The sequence below is a fragment of the Toxoplasma gondii genome, chromosome Ia, assembly GCF_000006565.2.
Source record: "Toxoplasma gondii ME49 chromosome Ia, whole genome shotgun sequence".
NCBI classification, from domain to species: Eukaryota; Apicomplexa; class Conoidasida; order Eucoccidiorida; family Sarcocystidae; genus Toxoplasma; species Toxoplasma gondii.
Genome location: NC_031467.1, coordinates 1187325 through 1202878, shown reverse-complemented (window position 1 = coordinate 1202878; position 15554 = coordinate 1187325). Strand labels below are relative to the sequence as shown.

The 15554-nt window shown below is 52.4% G+C and overlaps 2 protein-coding genes across 2 annotated transcripts in view; one reads left to right on the top strand and one right to left on the bottom strand.

Annotated features, from left to right (window-relative positions):
* The first annotated feature begins 321 nt into the window (after positions 1-321).
* Positions 322-5199, top strand: TGME49_294830 (methyltransferase domain-containing protein). The gene is made up of 5 exons (XM_002370211.2): positions 322-2414; positions 3007-3247; positions 3409-3637; positions 3957-4328; positions 4664-5199. The coding sequence occupies exons 1-5, from the start codon at positions 1215-1217 to the stop codon at positions 4896-4898; spliced, it is 2277 nt and encodes a 758-aa protein (XP_002370252.1). The 5' UTR covers positions 322-1214; the 3' UTR covers positions 4899-5199.
* Positions 5200-5314: 115 nt separating this feature from the next.
* The window catches only part of TGME49_294820 (type I fatty acid synthase, putative), a gene marked incomplete at both ends in the record, with an annotated part of 36044 nt that continues 25804 nt past the window's right edge, over positions 5315-15554 (bottom strand). Inside the window, 6 exons of the mRNA XM_002370210.1 lie at positions 5315-5750; positions 5944-6302; positions 6460-6922; positions 7107-7373; positions 7614-7684; positions 7998-15387. Coding sequence (XP_002370251.1) covers positions 5315-5750; positions 5944-6302; positions 6460-6922; positions 7107-7373; positions 7614-7684; positions 7998-15387 — 8986 coding nt within the window. The remainder of the gene's footprint in view (positions 5751-5943; positions 6303-6459; positions 6923-7106; positions 7374-7613; positions 7685-7997; positions 15388-15554) is intronic.

Sequence of the window (15554 nt, the reverse complement as noted above, 5' to 3'; positions counted from 1 at the left end):
ATAGTTCGGTCCTGTGTAAATCCCGATGCTAGAGAAGTGCTTCCTTATTTCGTGTCGATTGCGTAGGACTCGGAGGCTTTACACGTCAGGTAACGCTACAGCAGTGGTGACGGAAAAGAAGAGTGGTACTGCCTACTAACCGATCCGGACTGTGAAAACGGACGTGATGAGTGGGGACGCCGCCGGCTGAGACTGGCCTCGCACCCGCGACCAGGCGCGAGGCTTCCGTTCCCGTTCCACGAGTCAACCTTTTACGGACGGCCGTACTCGGAAACCGGATTCGTGGAAGCCTGGTACCCTTACTTCTTGCACGCAGTATACCCCGGCTGGTAATGGGTTAAGCTACACTGGCTGCCACACCATTAGACTGTGCTATGGCGATGAAGCCTTCGTTTCGTGTCGGGAACGTCATGTGTTAAAGTGGCGGAGGAATTAGGTGGGGCAAGGGGGGTCCAAAGCGATGGTAGTAGTACACCATTGGTCAAGGGATTATCCAGTAGACACACAGAGTGCCACACTGTTGTGAGGCGAAGCAGCTGTGGGAAAACAGAAACAACCGCACAGCATTTTAAACAAGGATCCGTTTATCACGTAATAAAATGTCATAGGGAGCGAGATCAAACGCGGCGTGCTCGCTCAAAAAGGGAGAGAGAGTGAAAGGTCTTGTCACCTTCAGCGGGCGGCGAAGTGAACGCACTGCCGACGTGTGCAGTTCTGCGCGCATTCTCACCACGAAGTATTCTTGCCTTGGAGTTCTCCCGATCGGAAAGAGAATCATCTGAATCGATAATGCACAAGCATAGAAACAAAGCAGCTCCCGGGAGCATATTAGTTTCGTCTGCTGAGTGCCAGCAGGTGAGAACGCCGGAAGCAACCCTAAAAAAGCAGTGGCTCACTGCGCGGGTACCTCTGGCGGCGATATATTCCTGCGTGGACACTGTTTCGTTGATTCGCTCCAAGCAGATCTTGCAACTATGCAAGGTTTACTAGAAGTGTGGAAAGAGAAGGAAGGAGCGTTCAAATGTTGTCATAGCATGGGCGGGACGCCGCCATATCCGGTCGCTGTGCTGCTTGTCAACAGCGTAGTCGTTCGTCCAAGCTTGGGTCAGCGTGCTGCATCTCAGTGACGGAGGGTTTTCCCGATGTATGCCTCGTTCTGGAAATCACACCTTTTTCAGTTGCCGTGAGATGCTGTGTGACATCTTCAAGAAGGGATGGCAACGCAGCAGCACGTGTTTCACACCGGCTGTCCGGCCTGCCCGTGCTGCAATCGCTCGTGGGATGAGTTGCCCGATTTCCATCCCGATGCGTATGTGTCCTTAGCGAAAGGAGAGTCGTGTGAAGACAAGCTTCTTCGTGTTTCCGGTATTGTTACTGGAGCCAGGAAGCTCAGTTCTCGCCTGTTGTTTGTGGATGTGTCCTGGCCGCTAGGCACTGGGTCAGATGACCACGATGGACGGGGCGAAGCTGCCAAAGGTTGCGCTCAGCCGGAAGCGATGGGCAGTGCATCGTTGAGCACTGTCACTAGTGGTAATGAAAAGTGTGAAAATGAGGTGTGTGTAAGCTCACCAGTTTGCGAATTGCCAAAGGGAGAAGTAACGAAGGAGACGGACCGGCCGGGGCACAGCCTGTGCTGCACGGATAGTGCGCGGCCGCAGGTGATCTCCCTTTCACCCGATGAGGGAAAACTCGACATTCATGCTACGGGCCACCGTCAAAATGAACACCTCCGCGAATCTAGACCGACTTCGAAAAATCAAGCGGACACATGTGGAGGATGTAAGGCGCAGCTGTTGTTCGACTTCGCAGCGTTTGCTGGAATTTGCAAGAAATGCTTCTCGCGTAGAACTGGCTTTGAGAATGGGCCGAGACGCGTTCCGTCGGTTGAACTCAGTTCCGCGCAGACCCAACCAACGGACAACCCACAGGCGTCCTCCTCCACACACGGCCTGGATCTTTCAGACGATGTCCGAAAAGCATCGGAAGGAAACACTTGTCAACCACCCGCAGCGATTTTCAGGAGCCTCTGTGCTCTGTTGCTCCACTCAGGTTGCCATCTGTGCGTGGCAGGCAACCCCACGAGGACTAATAGCGGCCAGCTGTCGCTCTTTGTGACGGTCGTCACGTTTGTCAAGGCGCCGCCTACTTTCGACGCGCTTAACAGACTGTGCAACAGTGTCCTGGAGGGCACCTTGCCGCCAGAGGCTTTGGCCGCCTCGACAAGAGTTGACAGTCAACCCCCCGACTGTTCCGACAACACGCCGGAGAAGTCCCTAGTACAACAACTGCTGCAGGCTACGCCGCGGGAAAGGAAAATTATGCTTAAGAGGCTTTGCCGGCGTTTGACAGATCGGCCAGTAGAGCGAATGCGACCTCCGACTTTTGGCAACGAAGACCTCGCCACCCTGAATCTCGTATGCGGCTTTGGTGACAACCTTTCAGAAAGAGCTATTTTGGGAAATGTTAATTGCGTGTCAACGAGAATCAAGTTGCTGGCTTGCCTGTTTTCGGCTGTTTCCATCTGACTCATGCGTATTGAGAAAAAGGATTTTACTGGACAGGGGACATTAGGGGGTCGTGGGTGCAATATGACTGGCGTTTCTCGTGTGGCAGGTGGTGCTTGCCATCTGCTTTCTGTAGAATAGATCCTGAAAGTTGGCGAGCTTGTCGACACTCAACCACTAGCTGTAGGTTATGAAGATACTAGTTTCTGTTCCGTCTTTTGTTGATGGGTGCTGCAAAGCGGCTCGTGTATTCTCATGAATTAACGTTTAGACAAGATTTACGTGGATTTTTATCAGTGACTGTGTTCACGGGGAACCGGACATGATGAGTCACGGTGAGGCTGGGCCACAATACGTATAGTGGAATTCACTCACTCGGGCACTCCTCTTCGACTTTTGTGGCTCTGTGCTGTTGGCAGTACTCGACCCTGTGCGATTTAGCGAAACTGTGCAACAACGCATTTTTTTCGGTCTCCAATCGCATGTCTTCTTCCTGCTTCAGACGAAAGCGATTAGGACGAAGTGGCCGGTCACTGACCACTTCGACGCTTGCCGTGGTTTGGCAGACGCCACAGATTTGGCCACACGCAAGAAAAAAGCAAAACCCAGAGCGTCGTCTGCCAAGGAAACAACCGACCTCGAAGAGTATATGACTCACAAGAAAGGTCCGCAAGTTCGATGGATGCTACAACAGATCAGGCATATCATCGAGATTCAGCTCACGCAGCATGTCTCGACGCCAGGTAAGGCCAAGAAAAGCGTACGTCTCCATTAGAGTAGTTTCTCCAAGACGCGGACATACACAGACAAAAGACAATCTGCACGTCTATTTCGTACCAGGAGAGTTCTTCCCTGCATACGTAAAAACGTGTCAATGTTCTTCCTTGGTACCACTGCTCTGCAGGCTCGCCGAGACTCGGAAGCAAGGAGAAAGAAATCAGATATAGGTGTCTCGATGTTGGAGGCGGAAGGGGAGACCTCGGATTCGCCTTAGCTACTTATTTCCCCCAGTTTCATGTAACGGTTCTCGACATTAATGCCACGTCGCTCGCTGCCGCTCGTCAGCGTGCAGTAGATGCAGGAATTTCGAACATGGAATTCATCTGTGAGGACTTCAGCCGCTATGAACTCAGGTATGTACGATTCCACGTGAACGTTCGCCTCTGCGTACAGCGACAGAAACATCTTGTAATGTCGTTTTTGAAGTTCTGAAATCCTTGTTGGCCTCCTGTGGTGCCGGCAGCGGTGCGGGATGGGCGGCACGGTTGGTTCAATCGACAAGAATCCAATTAACCTGGACGGAGTACTGCTAGGGGCAAATTTTGGAAAAGAGTGAGGTACAGTGTGCCAGTTTGGAGAAGACATTTTAGGCATGTGAATAGGCTGAAAAATCACGACGTATGAAAATCTTATGGCGTGATTGTCGTCTCTTTTTTCTGTGTTGGCCTGCAGCTCGGACACGATTCTGATTGTGGGGTTGCACTCGTGCGGAGGTCTTGCTGACTGCATTCTGTCGCGCGCTGTAGCGCTAGGAGTAAGCTTTCTTGTCAGCACATGCTGTTTTTGCAAGCATCCTCATCTCCGAACGGAGTACTTGGTGAAACAACTGCACGACCTCCTAGATGCACGGACACCAAAAGCGGTCGAAAGTGAGGAAAGACCTGATCTCGAGAGCGGAGAGCACCCCAACCCGGAACAGTCCACCACTATAACCGACCATCCTTTTACAGCGCTAAGCTCTTCAGAGCTGAAGCCCAGGAGTGCAGCAGAGACGCAGCTGCAGCAGTTGATGGTTATTGAGAGTCATCTTCCCCGTCTATGCAGGTGAGCCTCCTTTTCACTGCATGCATGGTACGCCCGACGAAGAACCGCTTCGGCAGTGTGCCCGTAATCCTGAACCCAACTTATTGCTTTCTCGTGATGGCTGCGGCAGCTTGCATCTCGGTAGTGATTTTCTACCGCGGTTAATACGAATGGTAACGATCATTCATACACTGCGCCTCGAACGCCACCGATCTGAAGCAGTTCATTTGAGAGGTGGTGTACAGCAGTTATTCGGGGTGCAATTCCAACACATCTTATCGAAGTGCACAACGATTTATAGTGTTATAAATTCAGTCTGTTTCTGTTTTGTCTGTGGACATACATTACTTATGCAGGCTGGCAGAGAGCAGCGACAGGACAGTCAGCCTCGCAGCCATGCACACTGTGAACGCCTGGCGACTGGCCTGCGTGGACGAGATCAGCAGACAGCGAATGCGATCGGACCTGAACGGGTGCGAGTTGCCACAGAGAGGTCCCTTGTACAGACAACTTTGCATAAAGGCATTTTCGCAAGAGTATTCCCCGAAGAACCTTGTCCTTGTCGGTATCGTGACGTCTCCTGTGAACTGAACTGGGCACCGCCAAGGTTAATGAACTCATCCAGTGTGCACAATAAGAGGTGAACGGAAATAATTTTCCCAGTATCTCCTCTAACGTGGCTTGGGAAAAAATGCAACTGCCAGCAGGTACTACGTCTTCTAGGTTAGTGACCAAGGGTTGTAGGTCGGGTCCGTTGCAGGTTACTGTGTCCGTCCACATACGGGGGAAAACCCGGAACAAATTCAATTCTTTATTCGGGAGACTGCGTTTGGTACGGAAAACTATTTTTGCTCCACGACCACGGCTGATCGGATTGGAACACTGTGGCCCAACGTATGTCACCGTCAACACGAGGCAGACCACACGATTGGAGCAGCAGCACTTACGGCGCCCGCAAGGCACGCATGCAGAGGTAGCCACACAAAGTGTATGCACTTTGTAAGCATTTATCGTGCAGAGGAAAGGTATTTGCAAAGACCTGAGTCATAGTATTCTTTGAACGCCTCTTGCACCATACCATCTGTCAGATCAACATCCTTCAAGCTGTACATGTGTTTTGTGAGCTTGTCGCGATGTTTTCGATTCTCGTTGCAGAAACTGGCGATTCCCGTTTGGGCAGCTAGAGTCAGAGGGATGCCGAAGTGTTTGTAGATGCTCTTGACGACTCCAATAGGGTTGTTTACAAGATCCTGATATTGTACATCCAAAAATCGCGGCCCGAGCTCCGGGTGTGAGCGCCGGAAAGCCAAAGCCCGATTGATCATAGTGCTCATAGCTCGCAGCTCCTCACGGCCGAGAGCAGATGGGTCAACATTGTCCATCAGAGACTGCTGGGCATGCTTTACGAGGCTTGCCCAACTTCCCATTGTCTCCTTCGGATCTCTGCGAAAACAAGAGATATCAGAAATAGTGGCACACAAAACTAATAGAAATGACAGCGGTCGCCACTTAGCCACATAAAATTGTTGACGTCCCCGGATCGCTGTAGGCACACGAGAAAATGTGAAAACGGCAACCTGCTTTTGCACTCGCACAAAATCCCTATGCTAATTTTGCATAAAGTGTCGGGACCTACCTGTGCATAAAGATAATCTTTGCATCGGGATACGTCTCGAATAACGCTTCGAGAGTAAATAAGTGGAAAGGCATTTTGAGTAGCCAGCGCTTGGCGGGGCGTTGCCACTGAAGATGCTGCAAAAATCGTTTGTGGAACGAATAGGCTTTTCGCGTTTCTTTGTAGTTATCAGATGCAAGCCACTCGCGGTAGGACGGGACGCTGAATTCCGTACAGATCGAATAGCATCGACCGCAGTGTTCGAAAATGACGAAGTCTTCCTCCGGAAGCTCTGCTCGTTGTGTGTGAATTGCCATCCACTCCTCTGATAAACCAAGCTGACTATCGAGAATCTCTTGAGCAAATGGGATACGAGGGTCCTGCAGCACAGAGAATCACAGATACAGACGAACGAAATTAGATGGAGACACTGAGCATCACTTTGTGTGTATTTGCAAAGCGCGGAAGTATAGGTAACAACATAAAGAGGCATTCCATGAAACGTGATACTACCACTCATGCGCAGCGCGGACATACCTTTTTCCACGACTCTTCCGTGTTCGGCAGCCCCTTCGGCCTGTAGTTTCCATCTGGACCGTATGGCGCAATCATTTCGCAGTAGCGCAAACTACGGTTACTAGGATCCGTAGACATAAGGTTCTGCAAGAATGTCGTTCCAGTACGGTTGAGACCGACTATGATAAGAGGAGCTTGGATTTCCTGTTTCTCGATTTCAGGGCATTTCGCCTGTGCGTCGGCTAAGTACATGACATTCATGAAGTAATGGCGTACAGTCCTATACACTGCAAGTTGACCACCAAAGAGCAAGTCACATTCCCGTCTCGCTGACTCCTGCAGAACCCTCCATGGATGCAGGAAAAAGTCTTCGCCCTCACGACCCATCAGCTGGAGGCCGCATATACGACGCGCTTCGTTTAGGGCAACTTGGGGGTCGAGAATGATGGATTTGGAATTCTTCGGGAAGAATCCCATTCGGACGCTGCAACAATCGAACACAAGCATTAATCACAGGCAAACACAAAGCAACAAATGAAGTTTCGCTTGTAACCAAAATTTGTGCCAGTCATTATTCTTTTCAAGACAACAAGCGACGGACTGTCCTTCCACGCCTAGAAATTCTTTCTTGCTTTAACACCCACACTGGTTTTCGCCAGGAGACTGACCTGTACAAAAGGGAGTTCTTGAAGACTTCGCGTAGTGAAGGCCAACGCATATGTGGAAGATCCTCGAAAATGTGTTCATTTGAAATTGGGAAAGACTCCGTCCGTTCCTCTGGATCGAACCAGAATCGTCGCCAGTGTTGCATCAGAGGGACGAACTTGAAGACTGGGGACTCCGGACCTCTCTTCTTTATGGCCTCGAGGAACTCGTCGACCTTGACACCTACGTAGCTGATGCCGAGTTCTTGGCTCCACTGTTCCAAATCCGCCCTGTTCCAACGCGGATAACGAGCATTCCAATACATAACCTCATGATGTGGTCAGAAACGCCGTCGGCTACCAAATGAGTCAAATTTTCACAAAGACATTTGCATTGCTTTTCTGTGCCGTCTGACACCGCGGAAACGCTTTTTACTAGAAATAAGCACCAAGTAGGTCCTATGAAACAGCAGGCTTCCTCTGGGAATCAATTATTCGAAAAGACGCAGCGCTGTCGGATGGTCGTCTTACCTGGTGACGAGGCGCGGGTCGAACAAGTGGTATACCCAGTGCTTCGGTTTTTCCAAAAAAGACGCTTCAACCTGCGGACCCACGAAATACAGTTACAACATAGGTAACCCCTCCCTTCCTTCTGTATAACTTACATGGGACAAGTCCTTGTTTTTTCCCTGTAGCCTCGTCCCAAGGAAAATCGTCGAGATCGAACATTTAACAAGCGAACGTGGTCCACTCTCTACAGCAGGGTGTTCAAATGCATATCTGGATGAACGTACGCATGCATAGTCCTTTCATGCTCCTGCTTCACACCTGCCTATTTTTCATTCAGAATTAGACGGTCGTGAGGTAGGACCAGTTCCAACTGAACTCCTTTCTTATCGGCACTGACACACTTACCAGCATATCACAGATTGTATCAACTGGAGTGAGTGGCGCCGTTGCGGCTCCAATAGGAAACACTCCTTCCTGGATGGAGGCTATCATCAAGGCGGTTGCGTAATCGGTTTTGTTCGTATATCCTGTTTTGTAGGCGACGTAGGTGTTTGGCAGCCGATAAATGGCCACAGGCAAACCCCGTTTCCTGGCCCCCTCCAACACTCTCTCTGCAGCCCATTTGGACCACGGGTAACCCTGTCGAGACGGAGGGTAGAAGTTCTCCATCTGAGAAACGTCAGGTGTGGAATCTTCCCTTATCGATTCCCCACTGAAATGCCCGGTAAACATTGCAAAGAAAGCCGGGAACTGTCCCAGTGTGGAGGCGAAATGGAGCGGCTTTACTTTGTACGTGGTACACAAATCGATTATCGCTTTTACGCTGAGCACGTTGGTCGCACGCAGGCGCCCGTAGTTGCTGAGCAAGTTGACGTCGCCACCGGTGTGGTAAACGATGTCGATTTTTCTTGCGAGTTCTTGGAATTCCTCTGAACTTAGCCCGAGCAATGGCTGTGTGAAGTCCCCGGTCACAGGGACGATGCGGCTAACGAAGGTTTCTTGCCAGCACTTGGCTTCCTTGGTTGCTTCCCTGATGCGGCTCAGAGCGTGATCTGCATTGCGAGCACGAACCAAACAGTACACCCTTAGGTCGGGCCGCTGTTTGAGTTGCATCAGAGAGGCCAATTGAACACGACCTACGAAACCAGTAACGCCAGTGAGGAGAACGTTTTTCACCTTGTCAGGGGCGGTCGCTGGCCGCAGTGTGCTCACATCGAAGTCGAGAGATGCCAGCAGGGTGTCCACGTCTTCCATCGGGTGTGGCATCCGTGGCTTCGGGTGGTCGGAGACGGAGACTGCCGTGGAAGAAGGCCTGATATCCTTTGCAGCCATGCGCTTAGCCGTGTTTATTTGGTTGCACAGATCATCCCACGCTACATGCAGACGCTCAAAGTCTCCACCGTCTTCAACCCCCAGGTCCTCCAACGCTGTGATAATGTCTTCCTCCGCTGCCATTTTCTGCAGAGTTCCATACTCTGAAGCGAAGGAATCAATGTAGAGCGCAAACCTTTCTGCGGGCTCCAGCACACTCATGAGCCATTGGTCAAGCGGCGTGTCCAAGGCGGGGATATCAGACCCTTCGCCACTGCCTCCGTTGGCTCCAGTGACGCCTGATTCGCCGTGTTTTCCTGCTGCCTTGTCCAAAATGTAGTCGGAAATCGATGAAATGGACGGGTTCTCAAACATGAGGTTCTGTGGAAGCTTCACGCCGACCTTGTCAGCTACGGAATTGCGGAATTCAACAGCACCAAGCGAGTCAAGCCCCAAGTCCATCAAAGGGGTGTCGACGGCAGGCTTCTCGGCTGCACCGGAAACTGCTTGGGCTAAACTGGAGATGAGTTCACACAGATCTTCCTTTGTGATCGTCGCCAAGTTCACCGAGGCTTCGGAGGAGCCCGCGCCAGCCATCGGGACAAGAGAAAAGAAGCTAGGCATCTCGAACGCATAACGACGCAAGAACTTGCGCCACTGCAGCGACTGTGCACCAACAACTGCGACAGTGGGATGCATCATCACGTCACCCAAAACGCGAAGACCTAGCTCGTTGGTGATGCCACGCATTCCAACCTTCTCCAAGTGCTGTGTCAGTTGGGCGGCCATACCTTGTTCAATCCATGGTCCCCACTGAATGCTTTGTCCGCACAGCCCCAAAGATTGACGGTACATCGCCAACGCATCCAGGCAGGCATTTGCTGCTGAATAGTTCGCTTGGCCGAAGTTACCCAGTAGAGCCGCAACAGAAGAAAACATCATGAAGACTTCCAGGGATTTATTCAGTCCCAGTGCTTCACAAGCGTCGTGCAAATTCCACGCACCAATAGCCTTAGGCAGGTAGACCTGATCTACAGAATCAGCCGTCTGGCTTGCAAGGGCGGCGTCCGCGGTGACACCGGCAGCGTGGAAGATGCCAGCAACAGGAGGTAGGCCTCTGGACTCAATTTCCTTGAAGACTCGAAGTAAATCGTCTTTCTGGGAAACGTCGCACTTGAGAGTTGCCACACTGATGCAGTTCGGCTGCTCTTCGCCACATAAGTATTTCCACACCGGATCTCCCGCCTTTACGCTGCTTGGAGGCTCGCCTCTTCTCGAAAGCAGGACGATGTTGTGCGCACCTTCTTCAATGAGCCACTGGGCAACAACTAAACCCAGGCCACCTGTTCCACCTGTGATTATGTATGTCTTGTGCATCTGGTCAGCAACTGACTGAGACAGAGGCTTCCCAACTGCAGTCGCGGGTGAGAGGGTGTGTCGTTCCCCGCTGTCCTCGTTCTCCGTTTCTTGTCTAGAGTTTGTCGTGAAATTCTTAACCTCCAGAGCGCTAGAGAGGCGAATCACAACTTTACCAATATGCTGGGCGCGCTGCAAGAAGCGGAAGGCAGCAACTCCCCCTTCCGACGAATCCGTCATCTCGAAGGTATGCAACGGCAGGGGCTGAAGCATGCTGCCGTCTACGAGATTCCGAATACGGTCCAGCATACCACCAAACCATACAGGGTCTTCTTCCATCATTGTGTCTATGGCCACCGTTTCATAGAGCACATCCGGCCGCACCGTTCCCATTTGTTCCCTTGTCCATATGCCGCGTTTACCCAGTTCGACGAACCTGCCGTTCGGCGCAAGGAACTTTAGAGTTTCGGGGATGTAGTTTTCAATCAAGCAGTTCAGGACCACATCAATCTTATGCTTGCCATTCCCGAGAAACTCACACATGTCCTCCGCGAATTTCTTCGGGTCGCGGCTGCTTGTTATGTACTTGACTCCCACCGAGCGTGCAAACTCCTCCTTCTTGCCCCCACTGCACGTCCCGTAGATTTCAGCACCAACTCGTTTGCAGAACTGTACAGCCGCTAGGCCGACGCCTCCGGTCACCGCATGGATAAGAACTTTGTCTCCCTTCTTCACCTTAGCCACGTCGTGGAGGGCGTACTCAACTGTGGAAGCGACAACTGGGAGCGCCGCAGCTTGCTCAAATGTGAGTCTTCCAGGAAGAGGGCGAACCAGGTGCGCAGACGTGGTCACAAATGTCTTCAAGGCTCCCTGTGCGATGCCGAAAACTGCATCTCCAACTCGGAGATGTTCCACGCCTTCACCAACAGCCACCACAGTACCTGCGCAGTCTGCGCCAGGAGGACCAGGGTCGCCAGGGTAGAGCCCCATCACGTTAAGGACATCACGGAAGTTGAGGCCGACAGCTCGTACCCGGATTTCTACGCAGTCTCTTGGTGGTGGCACTCTTGCGGACTTGGGCATGGGCCGCAGCTTGAGCATGGACAAGGCACCACGGTCGCTCATGTGCAGTTCGACAGCTCCGCGACACTCGATGGAACTCTTGACCAGTCTCGGGACCATTTCCTTCCCGCCGCGAATCACCGTGTGGGGCTCGCAAGTGCCAGCAGCCCCGGTAGGGTCAGCTTCCGCCAACACCCTCTGTAAAGCTGAGACAAAGGCAGCCGGATCGTCGAGGGTCGGATCTTTGGCGGCGAAGTCCAGGGTCCCCAGGTAAACCGGTCGCCCGATTATATTTTCCAGCTCGAGTTGTGCAGATCGGCAAAAGCCATACAGCCCTGTTTGAGTAGGCACTGCTGTCGTGGGAACGTCTCCACATTCCCGGATAAAATGCTGACCTTGGGTGACAAACAGAACATTTGGCAAGGGTTTCTCTGCTGCGGTGTTCCCGAGTGTGTTGGCAAGGAGTAGAGCGTCGGCTACGCAAGTAGTCGACGACGCGGCAGCAGAAAGCGCGCCCAAGTAGATAATTGCGTCCCACTCGCTGTTATGAATCTTCGAAGATATTGCATTGTTAGGGTGCTTCTCATCCAGTTCCTTGACAAACGCCGAAGGCGTTCCCTGCAACGCCTTTTGGAGACCTTCTAGCATGGAAGACGGTGTCTTCAACAGGAGCCACTTTGGCTGACCGTTCACTGCTGGCTGACGAGCAAGCCCCTCGACCTTTCCAGTTGGCTTCACAGCCAACTTGGCAGTTGGTGTGATCGTTTCACTGGCTTCATTTTCCACGGTGTCAACGCCGTCCTCCACGGGTGCCTTTGCCTTCGGAACCCATGAGACCTCCCACAGCAGTCCTTTGGGAATTTGAGCGCCGGCAACCGCGTCAAATGCTCGAACGGCGACGTCAACAAGCTGCCCAAGAATAGTGCCCTTTGTGCTGAAGAGCGTGACGTCCATGGTGGCTGACCGGAGGTCTTTGCTCTTCACAACAACGTGACTCCAGACCTCTGAACCGGCAGGCACACGAGCAAGGAGTGCACGCTTCACCCCCACCGGTACGAGGGGTCGCTTATGGCCCATTTCTGCGAACAGGACAGCTGCAGTCTGCAAAGCACCGTCCAGAAGAACCGGATGGATACGGAAGTTTCGTTCAAAGGAGTGGAGAGGCAGCTTTGGACGCAGCTTCGCGAGCACTTCGTCCGATGCAGCGGCGTAGCATTCCCGGATCGACTGGAAGCGAGCTCCGTATTGAAGACCTACGGATTGGAGCGTCTCGTACAACGTCGTGATCGGCACAGGCGTTGTGATCCTGCCTTGGAGAGAGGTCAGGAGATCTGCCGGTTCTGTCGGGAGACTTGTTGCCGGGCAAAGAGAGAAAGTGCAACGGCTGTGGAAGATTTCTTCCTCTTCGCCGTCCATGATGCTCTTCAGGGTGATGTCTTTGTTGTTGACTGTAATCATCAGCTTGGCGGCCTGGGTGAATTCTCCAGTGGATGGATCGATTTTCGGGATAAGCATCGGCCGCTCAAACTCACAGTCTCGTAAAGCAACGACAGTGCTTGGCAGCTTGCCGTCCACCATCATAAAACCGCCGGCAGCCATGGCTTCAAGGAAGCCGACACCAGGCATCATTGCTGTCCCGTTGACGACGTGATCGTGCAGCAATTCTCCGACTGCGGGCGTCAGCAGTTTCTGAGAAGTGGCTTTCGTTTCGTCCTGATCCGGAACAAATTTGTCGACGAACGGATGGACGACGACTGTCCATGGGAATGCGTGGCGCTTCCAGGTGTACGTGCACACCATATTACTGGTGATTTTTTCTAGCGCTTGGGGGAAGCTATTCCGGTTGCTGTCCTTCGGATCGACTGGCGCCACCCAAGTGTAGTCATTTCTCGGCACGCACTGCTGACCCATATTCACTAGTGTCGGTCTTGGGCCAATCTCGATGAAAATGCCTGCTTCGCCGCTCGTGACAGCCGCACGCATACCTTGAAGGAATTGGACGGGCTTTGTGATATGCGTGGCCCAGTACTCGGGTTTCGTGAGTTCACCGGCTCCGACAGCCTTCCCGGTGACAGTGGAAATGAATGTAATGCCTTCGTTCGGATTCGACAGCTTCACTGATTCTACCTTTGGCAAGAGAAGTGCAGCCGCTTCTCCGACCAATGGACAGTGGAAAGCATGCGAAACAGTGAGCTGTTTCGCTCTCGACTGCATGTCCATAGCTTTGAGAACTGCAAGGACGTCGGGCTGGGTGCCTGCCAGGACGATGCTCCTCGGGCCGTTGATTGCAGATACAGTGACGGCAACGGCTTTTTCCCCGAGAGCCTTCTCAACGGCCGCCTGAGCGTCCTGCTCGCTTGCGCGGCACGCGTACATGACACCGTCATTTGGATCTATGTGCTGCATTATCGAGGCGCGTTCGTGCACGAGAAGAAGGGCATCCTTCCAGTCCATCACTCCTGCAATGGCTGCGGCAGCATACTCACCTAAACTGTGACCCATGACAACGCTCGGACTGAAGCCTTTGCTGATCATCAGCTGGGCGAGGGCGTACTCGACACAGAAGATCGCAGGCTGAGAGTAGCCTGTCTGGTTCAGCAGATTCAGCATCTCCACGTCATTTTCTGCTGTGGGATATATCACGTCTCTCAGCTTCACGTCGAGTTTGCCTTCCAAAACAGTGAAGCATGCGTCCATGTGTGAGCGGAACACTGGCTCCTCCTCGTACAGCTGTTTGCACATATTAGGATACTGTGACCCCTGTCCAGTGAAAAGAAAGGCAAGACGCTTCTTCCCGGCTGACTCTGCCGCTTCTGTCGATCGACGTTCGCCGCCAACGTCCGTCGCCATGGTCGGTTCGGGATACTCTTCGAAGACTACGTGGGCGTTGGCTCCTCCGAACCCAAAGGAACTGACAGATCCGAGGATCGTGGAACTCTTTTGGGCCGGCTGGAGTTTCATTTGTTTCTTCGGGAGCACCACGTGGAAATCCGAAAGGTCCATGTGGGGGTTTGGTGTGTCGAAATGAAGATTCGGAGGCACCTCATGATGGCGTAGACACAGAAGTACCTTCAGAATTCCAGCAATTCCTGAGCTTCCTTCCAAGTGCCCAATGTATGACTTGAGCGCACCAACGACCAATGGACTGTCGGCTGATCGCCCAGCTCCATAAACAGCTTTGATGGCCCCCATCTCGATGGGATCTCCAAGAGCCGTGCCTGTTCCATGAGATTCAACTAAAGCGACATCCAGAGGATCCACGCCTCCAATCTGAAGTGCGCTGCGAATGACGTCTTGCTGCGCAGGACCGTTGGGCGCTGTGAGACTTGCACTGCGGCCATCGTGATTGACAGCAGTACCTCTGACGATTCCAAGAATGCGCTTGCCTTCTCGTTGGGCATCGGCCAGGTGACGGAGCATAATCGCACCTGCACCCTCTCCACGCACGTAGCCATTTGCTTTTTCGTCGAACGTTGCACAGCGGCAATCTGGAGACAGCATGCGGGCCTTGCAGAAGGCAAGAAAGAGCTGAGGGGAAAGCATGAGATTGACACCACCGATTAAGGCTCCATCACAGTACCCGAACCGCATAGCTTGCGCGCCGCAATCCGCGGCGACAAGGGAAGACGAGCAAGCCGTGTCGATTGTCATGCTGGGACCTTTCAGGCCAAAAACGTATGAGAGACGGTTGGAAACCAGGCAACCTGACCCACCAGGACCCGAGTAACTGCTGCTTTTATCTGGATTGCTTTGCTGTTCCAGAAAATGCCAATCCGAATTGCAACAGCCTATCCAGACTCCGTAGTTCTTTCCGATGAGGTGCTCCCGGGAGTACGCTGCGCTGTAGAAGGCGTCGTAGGCAACTTCAAGCATAACACGCTGCTGTGGATCCATGTAGGTGACCTCTGCGGCTGAGATGTTGAAGAAGGAATTGTCAAACATGTCCGCGTCGTCCATGAAACATGCCTTCCTCACATACATCTTCCCCTTCGCATCTATATCGGAGTCGTAGAACATGTCAACATCGAAGCGTGTCAACGGGACTTCCACTACACAATCTTGGGCCCTGCAGAAAGCGAACAGACAAGTGTGAGCCGATACAGAGTCTTGAATTTCAGAGAGTATACTATAATGTCTTCAACTGGCGTCAGAATCGTAGCGCACACAGACAAAAGTTACCTTCACATGTTCTCTGATCAGCATACCTCTTCGAGAGAGCACGTCACACCAAAA

What these genes read in the sequence shown, in the direction of transcription:
- TGME49_294830 (XM_002370211.2), top strand. Translation starts at nt 1,215, where the DNA reads ATGGCAACGCAGCAGCACGTGTTTCACACCGGCTGTCCGGCCTGCCCG. An exon ending in ACCTCGCCACCCTGAATCTC is followed by an intron (nt 2,415 to 3,006) that starts GTATGCGGCTTT and finishes TTCCTGCTTCAG; the next exon opens with ACGAAAGCGATTAGGACGAA. An exon ending in CATCTTCCCCGTCTATGCAG is followed by an intron (nt 4,329 to 4,663) that starts GTGAGCCTCCTT and finishes TTACTTATGCAG; the next exon opens with GCTGGCAGAGAGCAGCGACA.